The 20,523-nt window shown below is 40.6% G+C and overlaps 2 protein-coding genes across 2 annotated transcripts in view; both read left to right on the top strand.

Moving 5' to 3' along the window:
• The window catches only part of MCCC2 (methylcrotonyl-CoA carboxylase subunit 2), a 55,132-nt gene extending 51,029 nt beyond the window's left edge, over positions 1-4,103 (top strand). The window contains exon 17 of the mRNA XM_075591956.1: positions 3,880-4,103. Within this exon, the coding sequence (XP_075448071.1) occupies positions 3,880-3,997 (118 nt within the window). The 3' untranslated portion in view covers positions 3,998-4,103. The remainder of the gene's footprint in view (positions 1-3,879) is intronic.
• Positions 4,104-15,828: 11,725 nt separating this feature from the next.
• Positions 15,829-19,992, top strand: CARTPT (CART prepropeptide). Its single transcript, XM_075576231.1, has 3 exons — positions 15,829-15,986; positions 16,889-16,972; positions 19,622-19,992. Exons 1-3 carry the CDS (start codon positions 15,834-15,836, stop codon positions 19,727-19,729), a joined length of 345 nt encoding a protein of 114 aa, XP_075432346.1. The 5' UTR covers positions 15,829-15,833; the 3' UTR covers positions 19,730-19,992.
• The last annotated feature ends 531 nt before the right edge of the window (positions 19,993-20,523 follow it).

Raw genomic sequence — 20,523 nt, 5'->3', positions numbered from 1 at the left:
GGCATACCCCACATTAACGTACGCAATGGGACCGGAGCATGTATGTAAAGCGAAAATGTACTTAAAGTGAAGCACTACCTTTTTCCCACTTATCGGTGCATGTACTGTACTGTAATCGTCATATACGTGCATAACTGATGTAAATAACGCGTTTGTAACAGGCTCTATAGTCTCCCCGTTTGCGCACACCTTCGGTACAGGTAGGGAGCCGGTATTGCTGTTCAGGATGTGCTGACTGGCGCATGCGTGAGCTGCCGTTTGCCTATTGAGCGAGATGTACTTACTCACGAGTGTACTTAAAGTGAGTGTACTTAAACCGGGGTATGCCTGTACTCCTTTTCAGCAGAAAATTTCTATGCTTCAGTGTAAACCGCATTGCCCGTTATGTTTGTACTATTCTCGCTGGTGATAAAGGTACTTTGTAAACAAGTTTGCGTGTGTAAATAAAACGGTGTTCAGATAGTCGTACCCATATGCATCTTATATGATGTAATGACCACAGCCACTAACTGAGTCCATGAGACTATTACCTAGCTATTGGACTGTCGGACTCCATACGTGTATTTTACTTTTCAGAACGCTGTGAAGTTAACATATCATTGGCAATGTGACAAAATATGAAAAATAAGGGCCTTAGTTGGAAGTACACATTGATGAAATCTGATGTTTTGCTTGTTGGGTCCGTATCTTCAGAACCTTCAGTTGTCGCTGTTTTTTAGTGTTACTATTCATTAAATATTGACCTGTCTTTTAATTATAAGTCAATTTAGAGAATGGCATTCATTAAACAGCTTGTATTTACGAAAGTCATTAAGAGTCTGTTCTAATAGTGTTTATCAGTCAGCCTCCTGGTTTTTTTTCACAGGAGTTGATCAATTTGAGCAAATTACATGAACCGTTCCCTATACCTCTGTTTTCTTGATGGATGCCTATAATGAATATTTCAGAGTTCTATATGTGACTCATGAGCTATCAGTACATTGCTGGTCGTGTTAAATACTTAATGAGCTTTCCCAATAGACATGGGTGCATGTATTTGAAAGAAATGGATATTCTGGAAGACTTTCAAATATTTGTTCTTTAAGATTTTTGTATTAAATTGTAAACTTTCATGATTGAAGTCCTACTCTAGGAGTGGCCAACTTCAGTCCACAAAGGCCACCAACAGGTCAGGTTTTAAGGATAACCCTGCTTCAGCACAGGTGGCTCATAAGTGGCTCCATCAATGACTGAGCCACTGATTGAGCCACCTGTACAGAAGCAGGAACAGCCTTAAAACCTGACCAGTTGGTGGCCGTTGTGGCCGGGAGTTGGCCACCTCTGTTCTATTCTTACATAGTTACATAGTAGATGAGGTTGAAAAAAGACTTCCGTCCATCAAGTTCAACCTATGCTAAATTTCGACAACAGATACTTTATCCTATATCTATACTTATTGATCCAGAGGAAGGCAAACAAAAAACCCCAGTGACATATCATCCAATTATATCTCATAAGGGGAAAAATAAATTCCTTCCTCCAAGAATTGGCAATGGGATTAATCCCTGGATCAACATCCTTTCCATGTATACTTATTTGGTATATCCCTGTATACCATTCCTATCTAAAAAGATGTCCAACCTTTTTTTTAACAAATCTATTGTATCTGCTATCACAGTCTCCATGGGTAATGAATTCCACATTTTAACTGCCCTTACTGTAAAGAACCCTTTCCTTTGTTGCTGGTGAAATCTCCTATATTCTACAACCACTTTGGTCCAGGTGCTGGAAAGAAAATGTTGCCTCTTAATGTAGTGTTGAGTTCTTCTAGTAGCTGCATTGGTCCTGGAGAACTGTCGACTTTGTTAGTTGTGACCGCTTTGGATGGACAGCATGTAAGTTTATCTGTGATATACAATAAGCTGCCTCCTCTAGAGTAACTATAGCCTAAGAAAAAATATTTTTGAGGTAAACTTTACAACGACTGCTATGAAATGCTCTCATGATCAGGCCTCGACAAATGCACTCGCCCACTCGCCTTAGGCAAGTACATTTTAGCTTGGCGAGCCATCACTCCCCCGAGCCACTCGCAGCTCTTTCATGCCGGGCACGTCATGTAGTTTTTTTTTAAATCCTACCTGGCTTCTCGCCAAAAAAGGGCATGATTTGGGAGGCGGGAACAGATTTACCAGTGTACACCAGCTATTGAATCTCCTGCCTGCACCTCCCAGTGGAGCAATGGATGCCTCAAACAGTCCTGTGATAGAAATCTTCACTGCCGGTCTGTTTCTGGGTCTGGCTAGAACCACTCTCCATTGAATAGACTAGAGCAGGGGTGCACAAAGTGGGGGGGGCGCGAGATTTGCTATTGGGGGTTGGTTCAGACGGCTCCTTATGACGTGTCGCCATGGCAACATGACATCACATGACGCTGCGGTGTCATGAGGCCAGGACGTCGGAGCCAAGGTAATTAGGGGGGGTGCGAGGAGAGGGGGACAAACGGCAGGGGGGTGCCAGCAAAAAAGATTGCACTCCCCTGGACTAGAGAATGCAATAGGAGCTGATATGCTGGGCATCAGGTACAGTATCCTCGGTGCAGTCACGCATACTGAGCTTTTCTGCATCTACAGAGAAAGGAATACCCCCCACCCCCTGCTCTGACTGAGTCAATTAAAGGAAAATGCCTCTATTTTGACTTTCATCATCCTGACTGGTTAATGGATTCCTCAAGTCTTAATCTCTATCTCTTGTGTTAATGTCGTCTATCTATGTATTATTTGTATCTTGTTTTTTTTTCTGAGTAGGCAATTGTTGCATTATTTTTTTAATAAATGTACAATTTTTTTTTATAGCATATATTCACCTTGTGGGGTTTAATTCAGCCTACTGTTCCTGCCCCCACATAATATATTTCTCATAATAAATAAATAACATATAATAAATACATCACAAATCCAAGTTAGCTAGTGTAGCTGTAACATAATTCTCTGCATTGATTTGAATCAATAGGATGGATAGAATACGTACAGTAAACCTATACATGTATCCTAAACTTATACATGCTTCCATATAATCTGGAGCAATGCTACAGCCCTATTTATTTTCCTGACCCCTCCCCAAATTAAAATACACACAGTGCTTGCATTAATGATGGGCTATATACACACACACACACACACACACACACACACACACACACACACACACACACACACACACATTTCCTTGATGTGTGGGGCTGCAGGAATGCATAGGAGAGAGGATTGGGGGATGGGGGGAAAAAAACCCCATGCAACCCTTGAACCTTCCAGGTGTTTCATGGAGATGAGCGTTGGGGTAAACACCAGTGATCTACATCTTACTGCTCTCGCTGCTCTCCCCAGCCTCTCGCTGCTCTCCCCAGCCTCTCGCTGCTCTCCCCAGCCTCTCGCTGCTCTCCCCAGCTGCTCGCTGCTCTCCACAGCCCCTCCGTTGTCCCGGCCCCTCCGTTGTCCCGGCCCCTCCGTTGTCCCGGCCCCTCCGTTGTCCCGGCCCCTCCGTTGTCCCGGCCCCTCCGTTGTCCCGGCCCCTCCGTTGTCCCGGCCCCTCCGTTGTCCCGGCCCCTCCGTTGTCCCGGCCCCTCCGTTGTCCCGGCCCCTCCGTTGTCCCGGCCCCTCCGTTCTTGTTAGGAATTTATTTTATTCCATTTAAAAAAAAAATTACAAAATGGGGGCAGGGCTAGGGGTGAGTAGCATTTTTTGCAATTTGTAGAGCCCTGCTCATGATGTTCCATTGACATGGATCCTAATCGGTTTTTACTTTCTTGTAACTTTCCATGTGTGTTTTCTATTATCGTTAAAATTAAGATTACCACACCATTTAACACTGCTGATTCAATTTTTGTTTCGTTTGTAATTTCAGGTTGTGGGATGATGGAATCATTGACCCAGCTGATACCAGACTGATTTTGGGACTGAGCCTCAGCGCAGCTCTAAATGCACCAACACAGAAGACACAGTTTGGTGTTTTCAGAATGTGATCTATGAAGGTGTTTTAGCTCCTCAGAGTGAAAATTGGATCAACTGGGCTTGAAATTTCTAAGATCTTAATTTCATGTAAAATAAAATATTTTATACAACATTCAACATAGTGTTTGTCTCTAGCCAATAGTTGTGTGGATTGAGCCTTCTAAACAAAAATTCAAATACTCCTGGCATATACAATGAACAAATTGTAATTACTATTTAAAGAGAATAAATTATTTTTTAATCTAGACTGTTGTTTAATATACAAAATGTAAAAGGCCCTGCTTGTTTAAAAATGTATATTAACACCACATTGTCTTATTTTCAGACTTTGGGAAAAACATTAAATAATTAAACAGCCTGCACTACCCATCACATTTTTAGCACATGGGAAAACCTTCTGAACCTGTAGAATTGTAGATGTTTCTATTCACTAGACCAGGGGTGAGCAAACTGAGGGGCGAGATTTTCTGGGGAAGGTGCGGCGGTTACAGAGGCCCTGTGCTTCCCCGAAGGCATTTAAATTAAGTGCCGGGGGACCGCGCGAGGCAACGTGTCGACATGGCAACCTGGAGGCACATGACGCTGCGGCGTCACGTGATGTCACCCCCCCCGCACTAGATTTCCATTGTTTGTTTTACATCAGTTAATTGGCCGTTTAGGGTTTGTGACCAAAGATAACCACATTTTTAGAAAGTCTACTAAGACATCCGGCATGAATTATACAGTGGACGAAATATCAATATTTACCTTTGTATTAATCTAGTAAAGTTGTTGCTTGGTTTCATTTACTATACTGTAACAACGTACTGTATGATATTCTACCTTGGGAAGTTCATACTCACCAAAAATGGATTTAAAACCAATAATAGAACGTGCTACTCTATCCCTTTTAAATATTTTCAATTAGTCAGGATGCAGCACCTCTTCTGTTCAAACACATTTGGTACGGAGAAGATGGAAAAATCTCAATATCGTCTTGACCAATGTGACAAAAATCGAACTGTATTAAAATGATCATTAACAAACCATGTTGGTGTAGGTGTCTATTCATAAAATGTATGACAGTCTCTAGCAAGGATTTCAAGGCCACACCCTACATGTTGGTAAAAAAATATTGTCTCAAGATAGTGCGGTATGGTATTGTTTCACTTTCTACTCCAATATAATTTCCTCTGTGAAGACCATGGAGAACTCCCTGTTCATGCTCATAACTGTGTTATGCAACACATACCGTTCTGAACATGTTCTATTTAACCATCAAAACTTAACACTGCGCCGATCCTGTTGCATTACTACTTCTGAATTCAAGAGTCAGAAATGAATACCACCTGTGAGGTTCCTTGGCAGCCTTGAGTTTATTTGGTCTGCATTCCTTTGTCCTTAAACTATGTTTACAATTTTCTAAATATAAATCTGGGGAAGTAAATGGGCACATTTGTAATACAATTATACAATCCATTTTCTGTGCAGGTTGGGGCCTGCCTGCTAACTTTATGTGAATTCAGGATGCTGTACTAATGGGACAATTGTTCTTCAATGGACAGGCTTTGCCACACGTAAGTTACTGTGACCCATAGATTGAAAGCAGTAAAGGAACAGAGTCCCCAAAATACCACAGCGGGGAGTTAAAGAAGTTTTCTACAGCGGGAGAGATAATTAACACCATAGTGTGGCCGCACTCCAGAATATATAGAACCAGTCATAGAAAGGGCAGCACTCAATCCCCTAGCATTTTCAGAATAAAGGAACAGGTTCTGGGTTGCTGCATGCTTATGGAATTGAATGGGGAGTGCCGATTTTATCTCAAAATTGGTCGCATTTTTTTTTTTCTCCAGAGAATCCAACTCTACTCAATATTAAATAATAGGGGTTTATTGCATCTATGGGTCACAGTCATAGAAAGGGCAGCACTCCATGCCATAGCAAGCACGTCACTCACATATTGGTAGTTTATCCAGATTTTCATCAAGCAGCACACATGGATTTGGTGATAAACACATGACCTGTTATTCAGTTAAGCAACATACCCACATCAAGCAATGTTTCAGGCCAATACACAGCCTTTCATCACACTTTCTTGATGGGCCTGAAACGGTGATTGATGTGCGGTTTCTTTACTGAATAACAGGTCATGTGTTTATCACCAAAGCCATGTGTGCTGCTTGATGAAAATCTGGATAAACTACCAATATGTGAGTGACGTGCTTGCTATGGCATTGAGTGCTGCCCTTTCTATGACTGTGACCCATAGATGCAATAAACTCCTATTATTTAATATTGAAAGTAGAGTTGGATTCTCTGGAGGAACAAAATGACCAATTTTGAGATAAAACCGGCACTCCCCATTCAATTCCATAAGCATGGAAAAAGGAGGGGGGGATCCTCCGGCGCGTCGTTCCACTTGTGATTCCGGGACCATCAAGAGGTCTCCCCCACCCCCCATCTATAGTTGAAGATCTGTTGGATAATGTAAGTGTGTTCCCCTTTTTAAAACTCCACACGTTACTATTGTGTATTTAACCACCCCTGATTGTGGTCCCTCTCTCTATTTACATTGCATGTGTCCCGGAATCACAAGTGGAAAAATGAGCCGGAGGATCCCCCCCCCCCCCTTTTTTTTCTGACATTATATAGAGGTTGGTGAATCACCTCTAAGAAACTCGGGCAGCAGGATTACACTTTGTGAAGGACTGAAGTCTTGAACCATACTGCAGCACGGTTGGCGCAACAATCAATTTTCTCTTTAATTCCATAAGCATGCAGCAACCCATAACCTGTTCCTTTATTCTGAAAACCATCACTAAATCATTGCATATCTTTCTATTGCCAAAATTGCAAAGGTTGTGGACAAACATATTTCATGTAAAAGATATCCTTTCCCTGCACTGAAGCTCTTTTGTGATCATCCTTGTACTTTCCAGTAAGGACACCATGACCCAGATTTACTAAATGGTTGCAAACCATAAAGAACCGTAAGGCTCATATACATATTAACATGGGCCTTAGAGCTTAGCATTGTTTATTCAACTTGAGACACTTGCAAATATTGCTGCTATATTTCCTGCTCCGTCTTGTTAGAACTGTTTTTGTTATGTTTTGTTTAAGCTCTGCAAGTTATTTTTAGACCTCATGGGGAGATAGATGTGAAAGAGCTTTAAAAATCTAAAGTCCATAAAGGTGTTTTGAGGAAAACACAGGAAACACAAAGTACTTATAAGATACTCAGAACTGTGTTCTTAATTATTCACTTTCATAACAAAAGCATTGTTTGTCTAATAGCAAAAAAATAATCAAATTATAGCAGTATTTTTATTCCAACCCTGGATCTATACAGTAAGTCTCCAATATGGACTGGATGAAGATTTTTTTTTCTCCATAAAATAGATCTGAAAATGCAACGAAGTCACTGCCAAGATTGATAGTCAGTCAAGTCAGCATTAACTTAACAGCCATATTAGAAGTTGCATAAATTAGCATGGAGTTTGGTTTCAATCAAACTATGCTGTAGTCTCTTGTATTAAACAGCAGTGAGTTGCCACTAGACCATGAACTCCAAGGTACTATCTGAGTCTATCCACAAAAGATGTTTGTAGAATTGTAATGTTAGAGTTTATCCCATTGTTGTTGGGGGCAGCATTGTTTTAAAATGTGTTGCTTACAGTTAAGGGGTTAGGGATGATTAAGCTCCTGATTATCTGAATGCCCTGTAACATACTGTACTGTATCTCTATTTATCAGAGCACAGCCGTTAACACTTTAGGCAATGCAAATGGCCATTGAAACCCACAGATTCCCATCTCCTTCAAGCACACAACACATACCCTTACTCAAAAACAGCACATTTGACCTGTCCTGTCTCCCTCCTGCCTTTTGCCTCTAAATGCCTTATATTCTTTTGTGCTCCATTCTTACCTCCTAGTCTCTCTCTTATCCTCTACAATCTGGCTTCTGCACTCCTCACTCCACCGAAACAGCCCTTACCAAAATAATTAACGACCACCATGCTGTCAAAGACAACGGTCATTGCACTTTGCTCTACATATTTGCTTTACATATTACTCGACCTCTCTGAAAGCCTTTGATACTGTGGACCACCCTATTTTCCTTCACATTATCCAGACTCTTGGTCTCCTTAATAGAGCTCTATCCTGGATTTCCTCTTTCCTCTCCCATTGTACTTTCTGTGTCTCATTTGCTAACACCTCCTCCGTCATTCTCTCTGTGGGTGTATTCGAGGGCCCTGTCCTGAAATCTCTTCTCTTTTGTATTTACACTCTCTCTAGGTGACATCATATCTCTAGCGTTTATATATCGCCTCGATGCTGATGACACACAAATGCACTTTTCAAGCCCTGACCTTACAGCTGCTATACAGACCAAAGTCTCTGAATGTCTCAGCTATATCCTCGTGGAAGGCCCTCAGCCAATGAAAACTTAACATGTCAAAGATACAGCTCCTTATATTTCATCCCAAGCCTGGCCCTACTGCCCCCATTCTACTTGCTATTTGGAGAACTATCATAAATCCAGTATCGCAACCACGCTGCCCACAGTAGGTGTCACATTTGACTTCTCCCTCCCATTCTTCTCTCAGTCACAAAGTATCTAAAACCTGTAATGTTTTCCTCTGTAACATTGCAAAGATACTCCCTTTCCTCTGTCCCTCTACTGCTAAAACTCTAACATTGGCCCTCATTCTCTCCCATCTCGACTATTGTAACCCTGCTTTCAAGCTTCTCATGTCTCCCTTGCAATGTATCCTAAACGCTGCTGCTAGAATCACTTTACTCTCTCCTAAATCAGTCTCAGCGTCTCTCCTGCTGAAATCCCTCTTCTGGCTTCCAATTAAAATCGTATTACTTACAAAATTCTCTTTTAAAGCGGCAATCCAAGCTGGCGAATGTTTTTGCTTTTATATATATATATATATATATATATATATATATATATATATATATATATATATATATATACAGTATATACAGTGGTTGACAAATCACCAAAAAATCTACTCGCCAGACAAAAAAATCTACTCGCCACCTAGTACCAAACGTGTGCTACTTGGGCCAATATTTACTCGCCCGGGGGTTAAATCCACTCACCCGGGGCGAGCAAATGTATAGGTTTGTCGAACACTGTATATATATATATATATATATATATATATATATATATGTATATATATATATATATATATATATATATATACAGTGTTCGACAATCCTATACATTTACACACCCGGGGCGGGTGGATTTAATCCCCGGGCGAGTAAATATTGGCCCAAGCAGCACACGAGCTCGGTCGCGCGGCGTTTCCTCTTCTTACCCCTGTCGTGTGTGTGTGTCTGGGTGTGTGTGTGTATGGGTCTGGGTGTGTGTGTATATGGGTCTGTGTGTGTGTGTGTGTGTGTGTGTGTGTGTGTGTGTGTGTGTGTGTGTACATGGGTCTGTGTGTGTGTGTATATGAGTGTATATGGGTCTGTGTGTGTGTGTGTGTATATGGGTCTCTGTGTGTGTGTGTGTGTGTGTGTGTGTGTGTGTGTGTATATATGGGTCTGTGTGTGTGTGTATATGGGTCTGTGTGTGTGTGTGTATATGGGTCTGTGTGTGTGTGCGTGTGTACATGGGTCTGTGTGTGTGTGTGTATATGGGTCTGTGTGTGTGTATATGGGTGTGTATGTGTATATGGGTGTGTGGGAGAGTGTGTGTGCGTGGGACAGTGTGTGTAGGATATCAGTAGTGTCACATCACCCCAACACCCAATCACCCCGTCACCCCACCCAATCACCCCGTCACCCCACCCAATCACCCCGTCACCCCACCCAATCACCCCGTCACCCCCCCTGTCTCTCGCCCCCTGTCTCTCGCCCCGTCTCTCGCCCCCACTCTCTCACTCTCTCTCTCTCTCTCTCTCACTCTCTCTCTCTCTCTCTCACTCTCACTCTCTCTCTCTCTCTCTCTCTCTCTCTCACTCTCTCTCACTCTCTCTCACTCTCACCCTCTCACTCTCTCTCACCTTCTCACTCTCTCTCACCCTCTCACTCTCTCTCACCCTCTCTCTCTCTCTCTCTCTCTCTCACCCTCTCTCTCTCACCCTCTCTCTCTCTCTCTCTCTCTCTCACACCCTCTCTCTCTCTCACACCCTCTCTCACCCTCTCTCACCCCCTCTCTCTCTCACCCTCTCCCTGTGTCTGTCTCTCACTCTGTTTCTGGATCTCTTATTTACCCTATATATCTTACCTGCCCTATACTACACCGAAATAACCTATACTGCTTTCTTCCAGACTCAAGCTTCACACGGAAGACATCGGAATCCCCCCTAACCCAGAAGACAGGTAGGGAACACATTCCCTCCAATGTATAACATTGCCGGAATGAGGTACCTGGACATTGAGGGACTGCGGATCAGGTAAGATCCCAGGCGGGATTGCTGCTTTAGATATTGTGAGCCGGGGGCATCCAGACACTGATTAAGGGGTTCAGGAAACTAGTCATTCACACCTGGCTTTTATTTCTAGATCGACATTTACACACACACACACACACACAAACACGCAACAAGGGCTAATTGTAGTATAATGTAATACAATAAATATATTTGTCGTTTAAATGGATTTTATTCATATGTTTTATTTTAAAGCGGGGTTGGGGGCGGGACTAGGTGGCGAGTAGATTTTTTGGTTGGGCGAGCAGATTTTTGGGTGATTTGTCGAACACTATATGTATATATATATATATAATATATATATATATATATATATATATATATATATACATATATATATACATATATATATTCAAAAAATAAATAGACGATACCGTTCTGTGGCTAATGAAATGCTTTTATTTGTGTGAGCTTTCGAGATACACTGATCTCTTCTTCCGGCGATGTTCCAATGAATGATGCAAGCAAAGGGTATACTTAAAAACAGTGTCTTCGCCGGAAGAGATCAGTGTATCTCGAAAGCTCGCGCACGCATAAAAGCATTTCGTTAGCCACAGAACGGTATCGTCTATTTAGTTTTTGATTATTGAAGCTCGTCTAACACGGTACTGATACCTCTACATGTATGTATATATATGTGAATGTATATATATATATCAGAACAAACGAAGAATTGAAGTAGCGCCTCTAGTATAACCCGACTAAAGTAAATACTAAAAGAACCAATAGCTAATCATGGAAATGTTTAGTGGGGCGGCTAGACATGGGCTGATACGCTATGATAAGACAATGAATAAATAAAATATAAATGCAATACTCAACAATCGATCCCTAAAAAATATAAAAAAATAAATTATTTAATAAAAAATAAAAATAGTACCAAAAATTGAAAAGTAAAAATTAAAAAATTAAAAAACCTTCAATAAACACAGTCCTGTTCCAGTGGCAGTAGCACCAGGTTCTTGCAGCCCGCTTCAAAGGGATCACCAGTCCCTAATCATATCTGGAAAAAAGGAAAGAAAAAGAAACAGGCGCATTACCATAATAAAATTGTATTAAAGGAACATAAAATCTGTAAAATGCCCACTCACAAAGGTACAGCAATCAAGAGCATGTATGAGATAGGCTCTCATGTGCCAACAGCTCGATCATCAGCGTCCGGCTCAGGTTAGTGGCGTCGTCACGTGACCCTCCTTAGCCACGCTAAGATTGCGGCCGCCATTTGCCCACGAACATTGTTGCTGTCTACAGTCAAACTTTGGCTCTTGTGTGTGTTTCACGGCCGGTTTACTACTAAATCAAAGGACCTTCCAAGCACTGCTCCCTGGAGGGACCCTTCTCGGTGAACACTGAATGCGAGGTGTTCCGCTTCCGGTTTCTGCTGCACGAAGGAGGGTCACGTGACGACGCCACTAACCTGAGCCGGACGCTGATGATCGAGCTGTTGGCACATGAGAGCCTATCTCATACATGCTCTTGATTGCTGTACCTTTGTGAGTGGGCATTTTACAGATTTTAGGTTCCTTTAATACAATTTTATTATGGTAATGCACTAGGTGTGCGCCTGTTTCTTTTTCTTTCCTTTTTTCCGTATATTTATATATATATATATATATATATATATATATATAGTTAAGTTATGGTGAGTAAAAAAAGTGACAAAAACCCTCCACAGGAAAGCAAATATGCAAAATGCAAATACAACTGTATGCTCATCTGCATGTCTTAGCCTATCCCATAGCCTCTTTGCATACCCAGTTAAAATCAACCCCACACTGATGAACCCATTAAGGTCGAAACAGCTGTCTGTGGGTGGTTTTCTGGTTATGCACCTTAACCCTGGCTGTGCTCAAAGCTGTGACCATGCAGCAAGCTTAAGCCTATAGGGAACCATGTTAAAAATGGTTTTTGAGGCAAAAAGTGACACTGTGTGCTCATTTGCATGTCATTTCCCAGAATCCCTTGCTGCAGTGGAAGTGCTGTATGCTGGGTGATAATGGGGAAAGGCGGGGTTGCAGACCTGCCTAAGACCTGCAGATGAGCATACAGTTGTATTTGTATGTATATATATATATATATAATGTAATATATATAATATATATAATGTGTGTGTATATATATATATATATATATTGGATTGAGGCAAGGGGTCTCTGGAGCTGAACCTAGTTAATTTTATCTCCGGGGACCCGCTGCTTCCGGAGATACTTACCTTCCACGTAGGTGCTGGTAGCAGCTCTCCTTGGCTGCCAGGGATCACGTTATGCCCGCTGTTTAAAGATCTCAAGTTATGCGGGCCAATAGAAGTCCATGACATCATTGGTGAAGCTTCCTATTGGCCTATGTGACATGGTTGCTTTAAACTTTAACGCCCTACTTGCTCAGCCAGAGTGGCCATCGGCACCTACTTTGGAGGTATCTCCAGAAGTAGGGATCCCCAAAGCTGAAATTAATGGGGTTCAGCTCCGGAGACCCCCTGCTTCAATGCTATATTAAAAAAATTGGCAAACAAATTTGCCAGTTTGGATTGTGCCTTTAAGGCTATACACCTGCTTGACTCTTGCATTCTGCTCGAAGATGTCTTCTATCTACTCCTTTTGTATCTAAAGCCCTCTCTTGCCTAAAACCTTTTACACTCGCTGTCCTACACCTCTGGAATGCCAATCCCCTGAATATCCGACTAGCACCCCCTCTCTCCAACTGTAAGACCTTTCTTAAAACACACCTCTTTCACGAAACATATGGGTAGCTCTATGGCTCATACTATACTTCTCATATGCACTAACTTTGACCTCTTGCAGATGCACTTACCAAACATCCTCCTACTGTCTCTGTAAGTTGATACCACTTAGATTGTAAGCTCTGTTGGGCTGGGACTCCTTTTATGTTTGGTATTTTTATGCATGAAGCACTTATTCCCATTATGTGTTCTGTTATTATGTCATGTATTACTGCTGTGAAGCGCTATGTACATGGATGGTGATATATATATATATATATATATATATATGTATATATATGTATATATATATATATATATATATATATATGTATATAATTCCCTTTAAGTAAAGTGAATTCTCCCATCATGATGTGTACTCCAAGAATTAATTGACCCAAGTCAAAAGCGGGATGCCTGCCAATGCCCTTAGGACAGCAGCTGTTTAAGCCATAGCATTATTGATGCATCACTAGTCACAAGTTGTTGCATTGGATATGTCAAATATATGTATGCATTGTCTATAAATAAAGACTATTTAATGGGTCAATGATAATAGATATGATCCCTTTTTAATTGTTTATGATATTGCTGCTTTTAAAAGGTTGTTAACTTTGTAAACTATGCATCCCTTTGCTTCTCTACATATAAATTATGTTTTGTGATGGAGATGTATGATCCCTGGAGAATTTCCCTGATATCCTGATTGCTTTGACCATAAAGCTTCTGTAACAAGAGACATTAAATACATAATTTCAAAGCTATTGCATTGTACGGCAATGTTCTAGATTATGCCACCAAATATATTCTCGATTTACATTGCATCATATTACATCAAAATCTGTATTTGTTTTCATCTATTTTAGTTTGCAGTTCAAATGTATCTGATATGTTAACTTCACCTATGCGTATGTGGCTAGTGCTCCTATAAATGTGCACTTCTGTTGTCTTATACAAGTCCAATAGATTCAGCCACACTGGAGTTGTGCATTTTATATGTGCTTATTGTTTTTACTCCGCATTTGTATCCTTAATTACATTGTTCACTGTGAAATCCCCAATTCTTTTCAGCTTTTGCTTTACTTGGAACAGTAGCTGCCAAAGTGATTTTCTTATATCTGCCTCATGCTGCAGCCTTGTTCAGTGCTACTTTAGAACTTCAGCAGCATTCTTTGCTCATATGAGCTAGTAACTAGTCTCCATGAAATGTGTTATGTGCTGTTTATTCTGTATTAGTTGTTTTGTTTTACACAGCTAGGTTTCCAGCCACAATTCTGCATATAAAATTAGCCAATAACCATAAAAAAAAGAACGGAAGGCGTTACATACATGGGAGCTCTAACTGTATAGCACCTTCAATAAATGTTTACCATTTCACTGTCAGGTGGCCTGGCAAAGATAGAAGTATATGCAATAGAATTGAATTCCTATATTATTTATGGAACAATCAATATCTGTTCTTAGGGGGGAGTTTCTATTCAGCTGCGAAACCAGAACCACATATTGTATATTAAGAAGAAAATCGTATTGCTTTCAATTTGATTTTTTTAAAATACTATAATATTATGCTTTTTGTTTGCCCCTTTACAATCCCAGGTTTGCAGTTAGAATGTTTTGAAAAACGAATTCTTATGATGTTATTCACAAAAGTGCGTGAGTATCAACACTGATCGAAGCCCTTATATTTAGCACATAAAAACAAATGTAATTGAACTGAATTGTTCTTTTTTTTTTCTTTGATACATTTTGTGCTCCCCCCCCCCTCCATTATTGCACCAGTTGTGCATATGGGGAACTTTTATAAATGACTGCCGCTTTGGGAAAAATAATCTATAATTTAGACCAATGATAAAAACAAGTGTTTAACTACAACAAAACCAGTGAATGAAAGGAGCTTTGAATATCACTCACCTCACCCAAAGACAGACATTGCTATCATGCATGCAGCTTACCTTTAATTCGTGCTCCCTACTTATTGTGCCTCAAAAGTGGTTGAATATTTGCCTTTATTAAGTATACTGTATGTGGGAATTTATGGCTCATAAAGTGTGACGGGGGCTACACTGCATATAGAGATTCAACTGTGTAAATTGGAATGTGCGGAGCACTCCAAATTCTTATTGATGTTCTGTATCATGCATACTGTATATGGGTAGCAGACTAGCACTCTAAAGCCACGCTGTCCACTGTTTACAGACCACAAGTCACATATTCCAGTAGTAAAAAAAAAAAAAAAAAAAAAAATCCTTCCCGCATTTCAGTAGACTGAGAACACAAATTGAATTTTGCTTGCAGGAAACTTTCTCTCTTGTTGAGTTCATACTGTATATCCACGTTATGAAATAATGCAACAAATGAAATCTAATTGAGAGGACCAGCAGAACACCTGGGTTGTGAGCCACTACTGTCGCGAACGTAGCTTTCATAACTGTAGAAGGTTAAATGGGCAGTGGGCACCCACAAATATAAAAGGCAGGTTGCTCTGTGTGCACTACCTATCTTAGCCTTGACTGGTGAAAGTATGTGTTGTATCATCCTGTGGGTGTATATTAGACTGTGATGTAAGGATGGGCTGGACTTTCTGGTAGTCCTGAATTCCCTAACTCTCCTCCCTCGATACCTGATGCTCACTATATAGTGCTGGCTACTGTACTTGTAAGCTATTAGACTGAAGTTCAGCACTATGGAGAGCTCCCGGCGGCACATATTAACCCTGCTGGGCTCAACGTTCCTTCTCCTGCTGCTAAGAGTGAGCTGCGAGGACACCGATTACCTGGAGACCAGAGCACTAGACTTATTCTCCCCGGTTGATCACAACTTTCACGAGAAGGAGCTGGTATGTATTACCCCGTGGGTTTGGATGAAGAAGTACGCTGAAACTTTGAGGCAACGAGAACAAATGATGTTAACACCATCCATTGTTTTAGTTATTTTTGTGTTTTTGCTTGCAGGTAGAGGAGATTATTGCTAGTTAGTAAAAGTAGAAAACCTTCCTTACTATGTTGGTTTTAAAGAACTCATGTTTTGTACCACACACTCATTATCATGTTAAGTAGCCTTCAGCACTGACCTATAGTCTACATTTACTAGTCTTATTGCTCAGACTAATGGGATTGCACATAAAGTCTGGCAATATTTAAATAATTCGTATATTTTCTATACATTCCTGTACAGTCCAAATCACCCAGTCTAATAGTCTGCACGTGCATTCTAGCCACTCTGGCAGATAATTGATTACATGTTAATGAATGAATATTGCACATGTATATATATTTTTATTAAAAATAACATTAAACGTGTGCTGATCTTTTAATATGCACACAAATATGTGGTTCATTCTTTAATACAATTGGGTGTTGCAACTAGATTGACTTAGTACAAAAAAAACACCTTTCAACTTCATATTCAAGAGAGAACATGAAGAAAATAACTTTATGTTGTTGAGAGTTCATGTGGAAACAACGTGTGTACATAATGTTCATATTGGTCAAATAAAAAAATATAATGTAATAACCTGCAGAAAAAAAACAATTTCCAATGCAACTTCTATATAGAGATCAGCTTATGTGTTCAAATAGGATATTTTAATTTTAAACCTGTTCTAAAATGATGGATTCTGATGTATTACTAATAGGCATGAGGTAAATAAAGTGTGATCTGTTGAAGATATTTAAATATTCATTGCGACAAGTTGTGTGTTGTAACTCAATGTCCTGTGCTGTTGTGTTTATGTTTCAGATTGATGCATTGCAGGAAGTCCTGGAAAAGCTCAAAAGTAAAAGGATTCCCTCATATGAAAAAAAGTATGGCCAGGTCCCCATGGTGAGTGCTCATTGTCCTTAACTGAGTACTGCATCCTCTATATCAGGGGAGCGCAATCTATTTTCCCTGCGCCCACCTGCCGGCTGTTCCCCTCTCTCTGTGCCCCCCCCCCTCTTACTTCGGCATCATGACATCAGATGACTTCGCAGCGTCATTTTACACATCATTGCCATGGTGACGCATCGCCACCGGAGCCAAGGTAAGTGCAGTTTACAGAGGCCTTTGCCACTTCTGCTGTACTTAATTTAAGTGCCTACGGGAAGTGCGCGAGGCCTCTGTTAACCCGTATCCCCCCCACAGGCAATTTCGCGCCAACCCTGGGGGCGTGCCTCCCAGTTTGCGCACCGCTGTTCTATATAAACACAATTTGTGAGTAATAAATACTCAAATGATAAAATACAAAAATACAAAACCACACCAATTACTCAAAATATAATGATACAAAAATATTAGATACATTGCTTTAAAAGGGGAAATCCATGCAATATCCTACGTGTTTTTAAAAAAATTGTGTGTGCGGAGTATTTTAAGTGAAACTTCTTTGTCTTTTGCACTGTTTTGTCACAGAAATTGTATTTGTGTTGGTGATGTTTTTAATTAAAAATCAAAATACCATTTCATTGACAAGACACAAAGAAATTTGACTTGGAACAGATGTGCTCGGCTCTTCCCCCCCCCCCCCCCCCCGTGTTAGCTATTTGCACTAACTGTGAATTCCTTGCGTGTGTGTGTGACAGTGTGTTTGCGTGACAGTGTGTGTGTGTGTCTGTCTGTCAGTGTGAGTGACACTGTGTGTGTGTCACAGGGTTTGTGTGTGTGTGGGGGCGGTCTCAGCTCCATGTCCTCTTCTCCTCTGGTGCTGCTGCCCATGTACGACGTGCTGCCGAGCTCCAGAGACCTCTGGGCATGTGCACCGGCTGGAGTATTCTTCTGCGCATGCGCAACTTCTGCTCATGCTTTTGGGGAAGGCTCTTGGTATGAATGTGCTCACAGAGCTTCTGCGCATGCACTGACTCTGGTTACAGGCTCTGCACATGCGTTGAGGGGGACGCTTGTGTGCATGCATGCTGGATGGGGGAGATGGGACATCAATGAGAGAGAGGACATGCGCAGATCGTGTACACTGACAGAGGACATGTGCAGATCGCCGTGGACGACTTGACCTTCTGTCTCCTAGAAAGGCGATTTGGTGGCTGCAAAGAAGTTTCACTTCAAAAATCAGTTCTGTGGCATTAGATAATACTATTTTTTTTAAATTCAACTCTTAAAGCAGCAGTCCAAGTTGTCATTTATTTATTTATTTTCCCTGTTAATCTGTGTATCATTACAATCCACACAATGATAAAAAATGAGTTAAATTGAAGATCGATCCGGTCTTCTGTGATCGATCAGCAAAGATTTGGCTCGGGGTTCACTAAATTGCTGTCAGTACAGCAGAAGAGGACCAAAGATGCAAAGTTCTGTGGGGAAGATCATGTGACCAGGCAGTCACTAGATACAATTGGTGCACTGCCAGAGAGAGGGCAGGACTCAAAAAGGGGTGTGGTAGAGCCTGTTTCAGAAGAGGAAGGGAATGTGACTTTGTAAATGGTTGCTATAGAAACCCCAAATGCTTGTTACATTATAATGCATTAAAAATGTAATTTAGAGTTTTTTTTAAATGCTACAAGTATTTTCTCATAGTACAGAACTGATTTATAAAAAAAAAAAAAAATACACATGTAGGATATTGCTTGGACTGTAACTTTAAGGCCACTTTTAATGAGTTTTAATATTCTGAGCATCCTTTGATTCAAGTTTAGCACACTTCCCTAACTGTGCAAGATCTTTGCAACACTTCGCTGTTTGGGATCATTTCTTGCCAATATTCCCAGCAGTTTGAACTTCAAACTGTAACAGCTCTGTAGATAATGTTACCTTCGTAATATAAGAATACATTGTAGCTACTGAATTACACTGACAGATTGTTTGAAACAGAAAGGCAGCCATTTAGTGAACACTGGGAAGCAAGATCTTTGATTGATCACAGGAGAATGAATCGATCGGCAGCTTAGGTAATTAGTTTTCAATAAAGGTAATGAAAGGGTTTTTATATTAAAAAAAGCATGTTTTTTAAAGTGCTGCTTGGACTGCCTCTTTAAGAAAGTGTGGGTTATACAGTATGTCAGCTCGGTATTATTTTTGTTTTTGGTGGGCGGTTGGTTGCATTGCTCGTTTAGTGGTTGCATTATTTACCAGATCCAAAATCGTAATCTTGTTATACCTGTGATCAATCTATTACACAATGCAATGGTTCTACAGGTTAAAAAGTACCAGTACTTTTTTGTTACCACTACATTTTTACCATCTACTCACTCTCAGTTGCAATGTCTTTTTTTTTTTTTTTAATTTGTAAAAGAGGATTTACTTTAGAAGAACTGTTCATCTTTTTTTTTTTTTTTTTTTTTTTTTTTTTTTTAAAGCATACACTTTGTATTAACATTTCTTAGATATGGTTCTTTATCCTACTGGTTCAAAAATGTCAAATGGTTTCACATGAATCCCAGTACCCCTAGTTTCTAAGTCACTCTGCCCACTGATTACACGGCCAGATGGTGTTTATCTGCTCAGAGGAAGAGAAAGATGCATTGACATGTGTTACTATTGCAGTGTGATGCCGGGGAGCAGTGTGCTGTCAGAAAAGGAGCCAGGATTGGGAAGCTCTGTGACTGCCCCCGACGGACTTCATGCAATTCGTTTCTGTTAAAATGTTTATAAGCAGGAAATTAGCCAGGACCAAACCCCATTTCAATTGATTTTCAGCAAAGAAGTGAAAGACAGAGGGCTATTTCTGATTTTATATTAGAGTCTCGCTTGTTTCTTTAATCATTTGGTTATACTTTGTGTTTTCCCATGTCTTTATGTATGTTAAATATAAATGTGTTCACATGTATAAATGAGTATTTTTGTATTTTATCCAAATAGTTAGATATAGATATCACAATGATTTAGACATTACAGACAAGTATATACATACAGTATTTAGCATGTAAAACAATATATGTAATAAAGACATTTTATTATAATACTCTCTTATTTGTTTTATCATGTCCAGATTGCATAAATAGAAGGTGCCCCCAGGGGGTCAAAAAGGTCCCTAGTAAATTGTACTCTTCAGGAAATCATGGTATGACTGTATGAGTCTAGGAGAATTAGTATCCCTTATAAGGCCTTCACAAATGAGATATAGCCCAAGGATGAATACTCTTTGAAGAAAAATAGAAAAATAAAAATGTTTTATTACATCAATAGACCATAAACATGAATGGTTATGTAGCAGGGTACCCTCCCTGGCATTGGTCCCGTCACTCGGGAGGGTTGAGTGAGCTGCATCGGCCATGTTGTGGGTGGCGCTGCAGGAAGAGTGGGGCCTGTCATTCAGGATTTCCTCCATGAACTGGAGGCGGGGTGTCAGTGCTGAAGGAGCCGGCGAAGGGAGAGGTAGTGTCCGGGGAGCTAGTCAAGCCCTCTGGACTAGGCCACGAAGCCAGGGAAAGCGGTGCACCAGGGGA

Source organism: Ascaphus truei, chromosome 1 (genome assembly GCF_040206685.1).
Source record: "Ascaphus truei isolate aAscTru1 chromosome 1, aAscTru1.hap1, whole genome shotgun sequence".
NCBI lineage: Eukaryota > Metazoa > Chordata > Amphibia > Anura > Ascaphidae > Ascaphus > Ascaphus truei.
The sequence above is the reverse complement of the archived record's forward strand: the minus strand, read 5'-3'. Positions and strand labels throughout refer to the sequence as shown.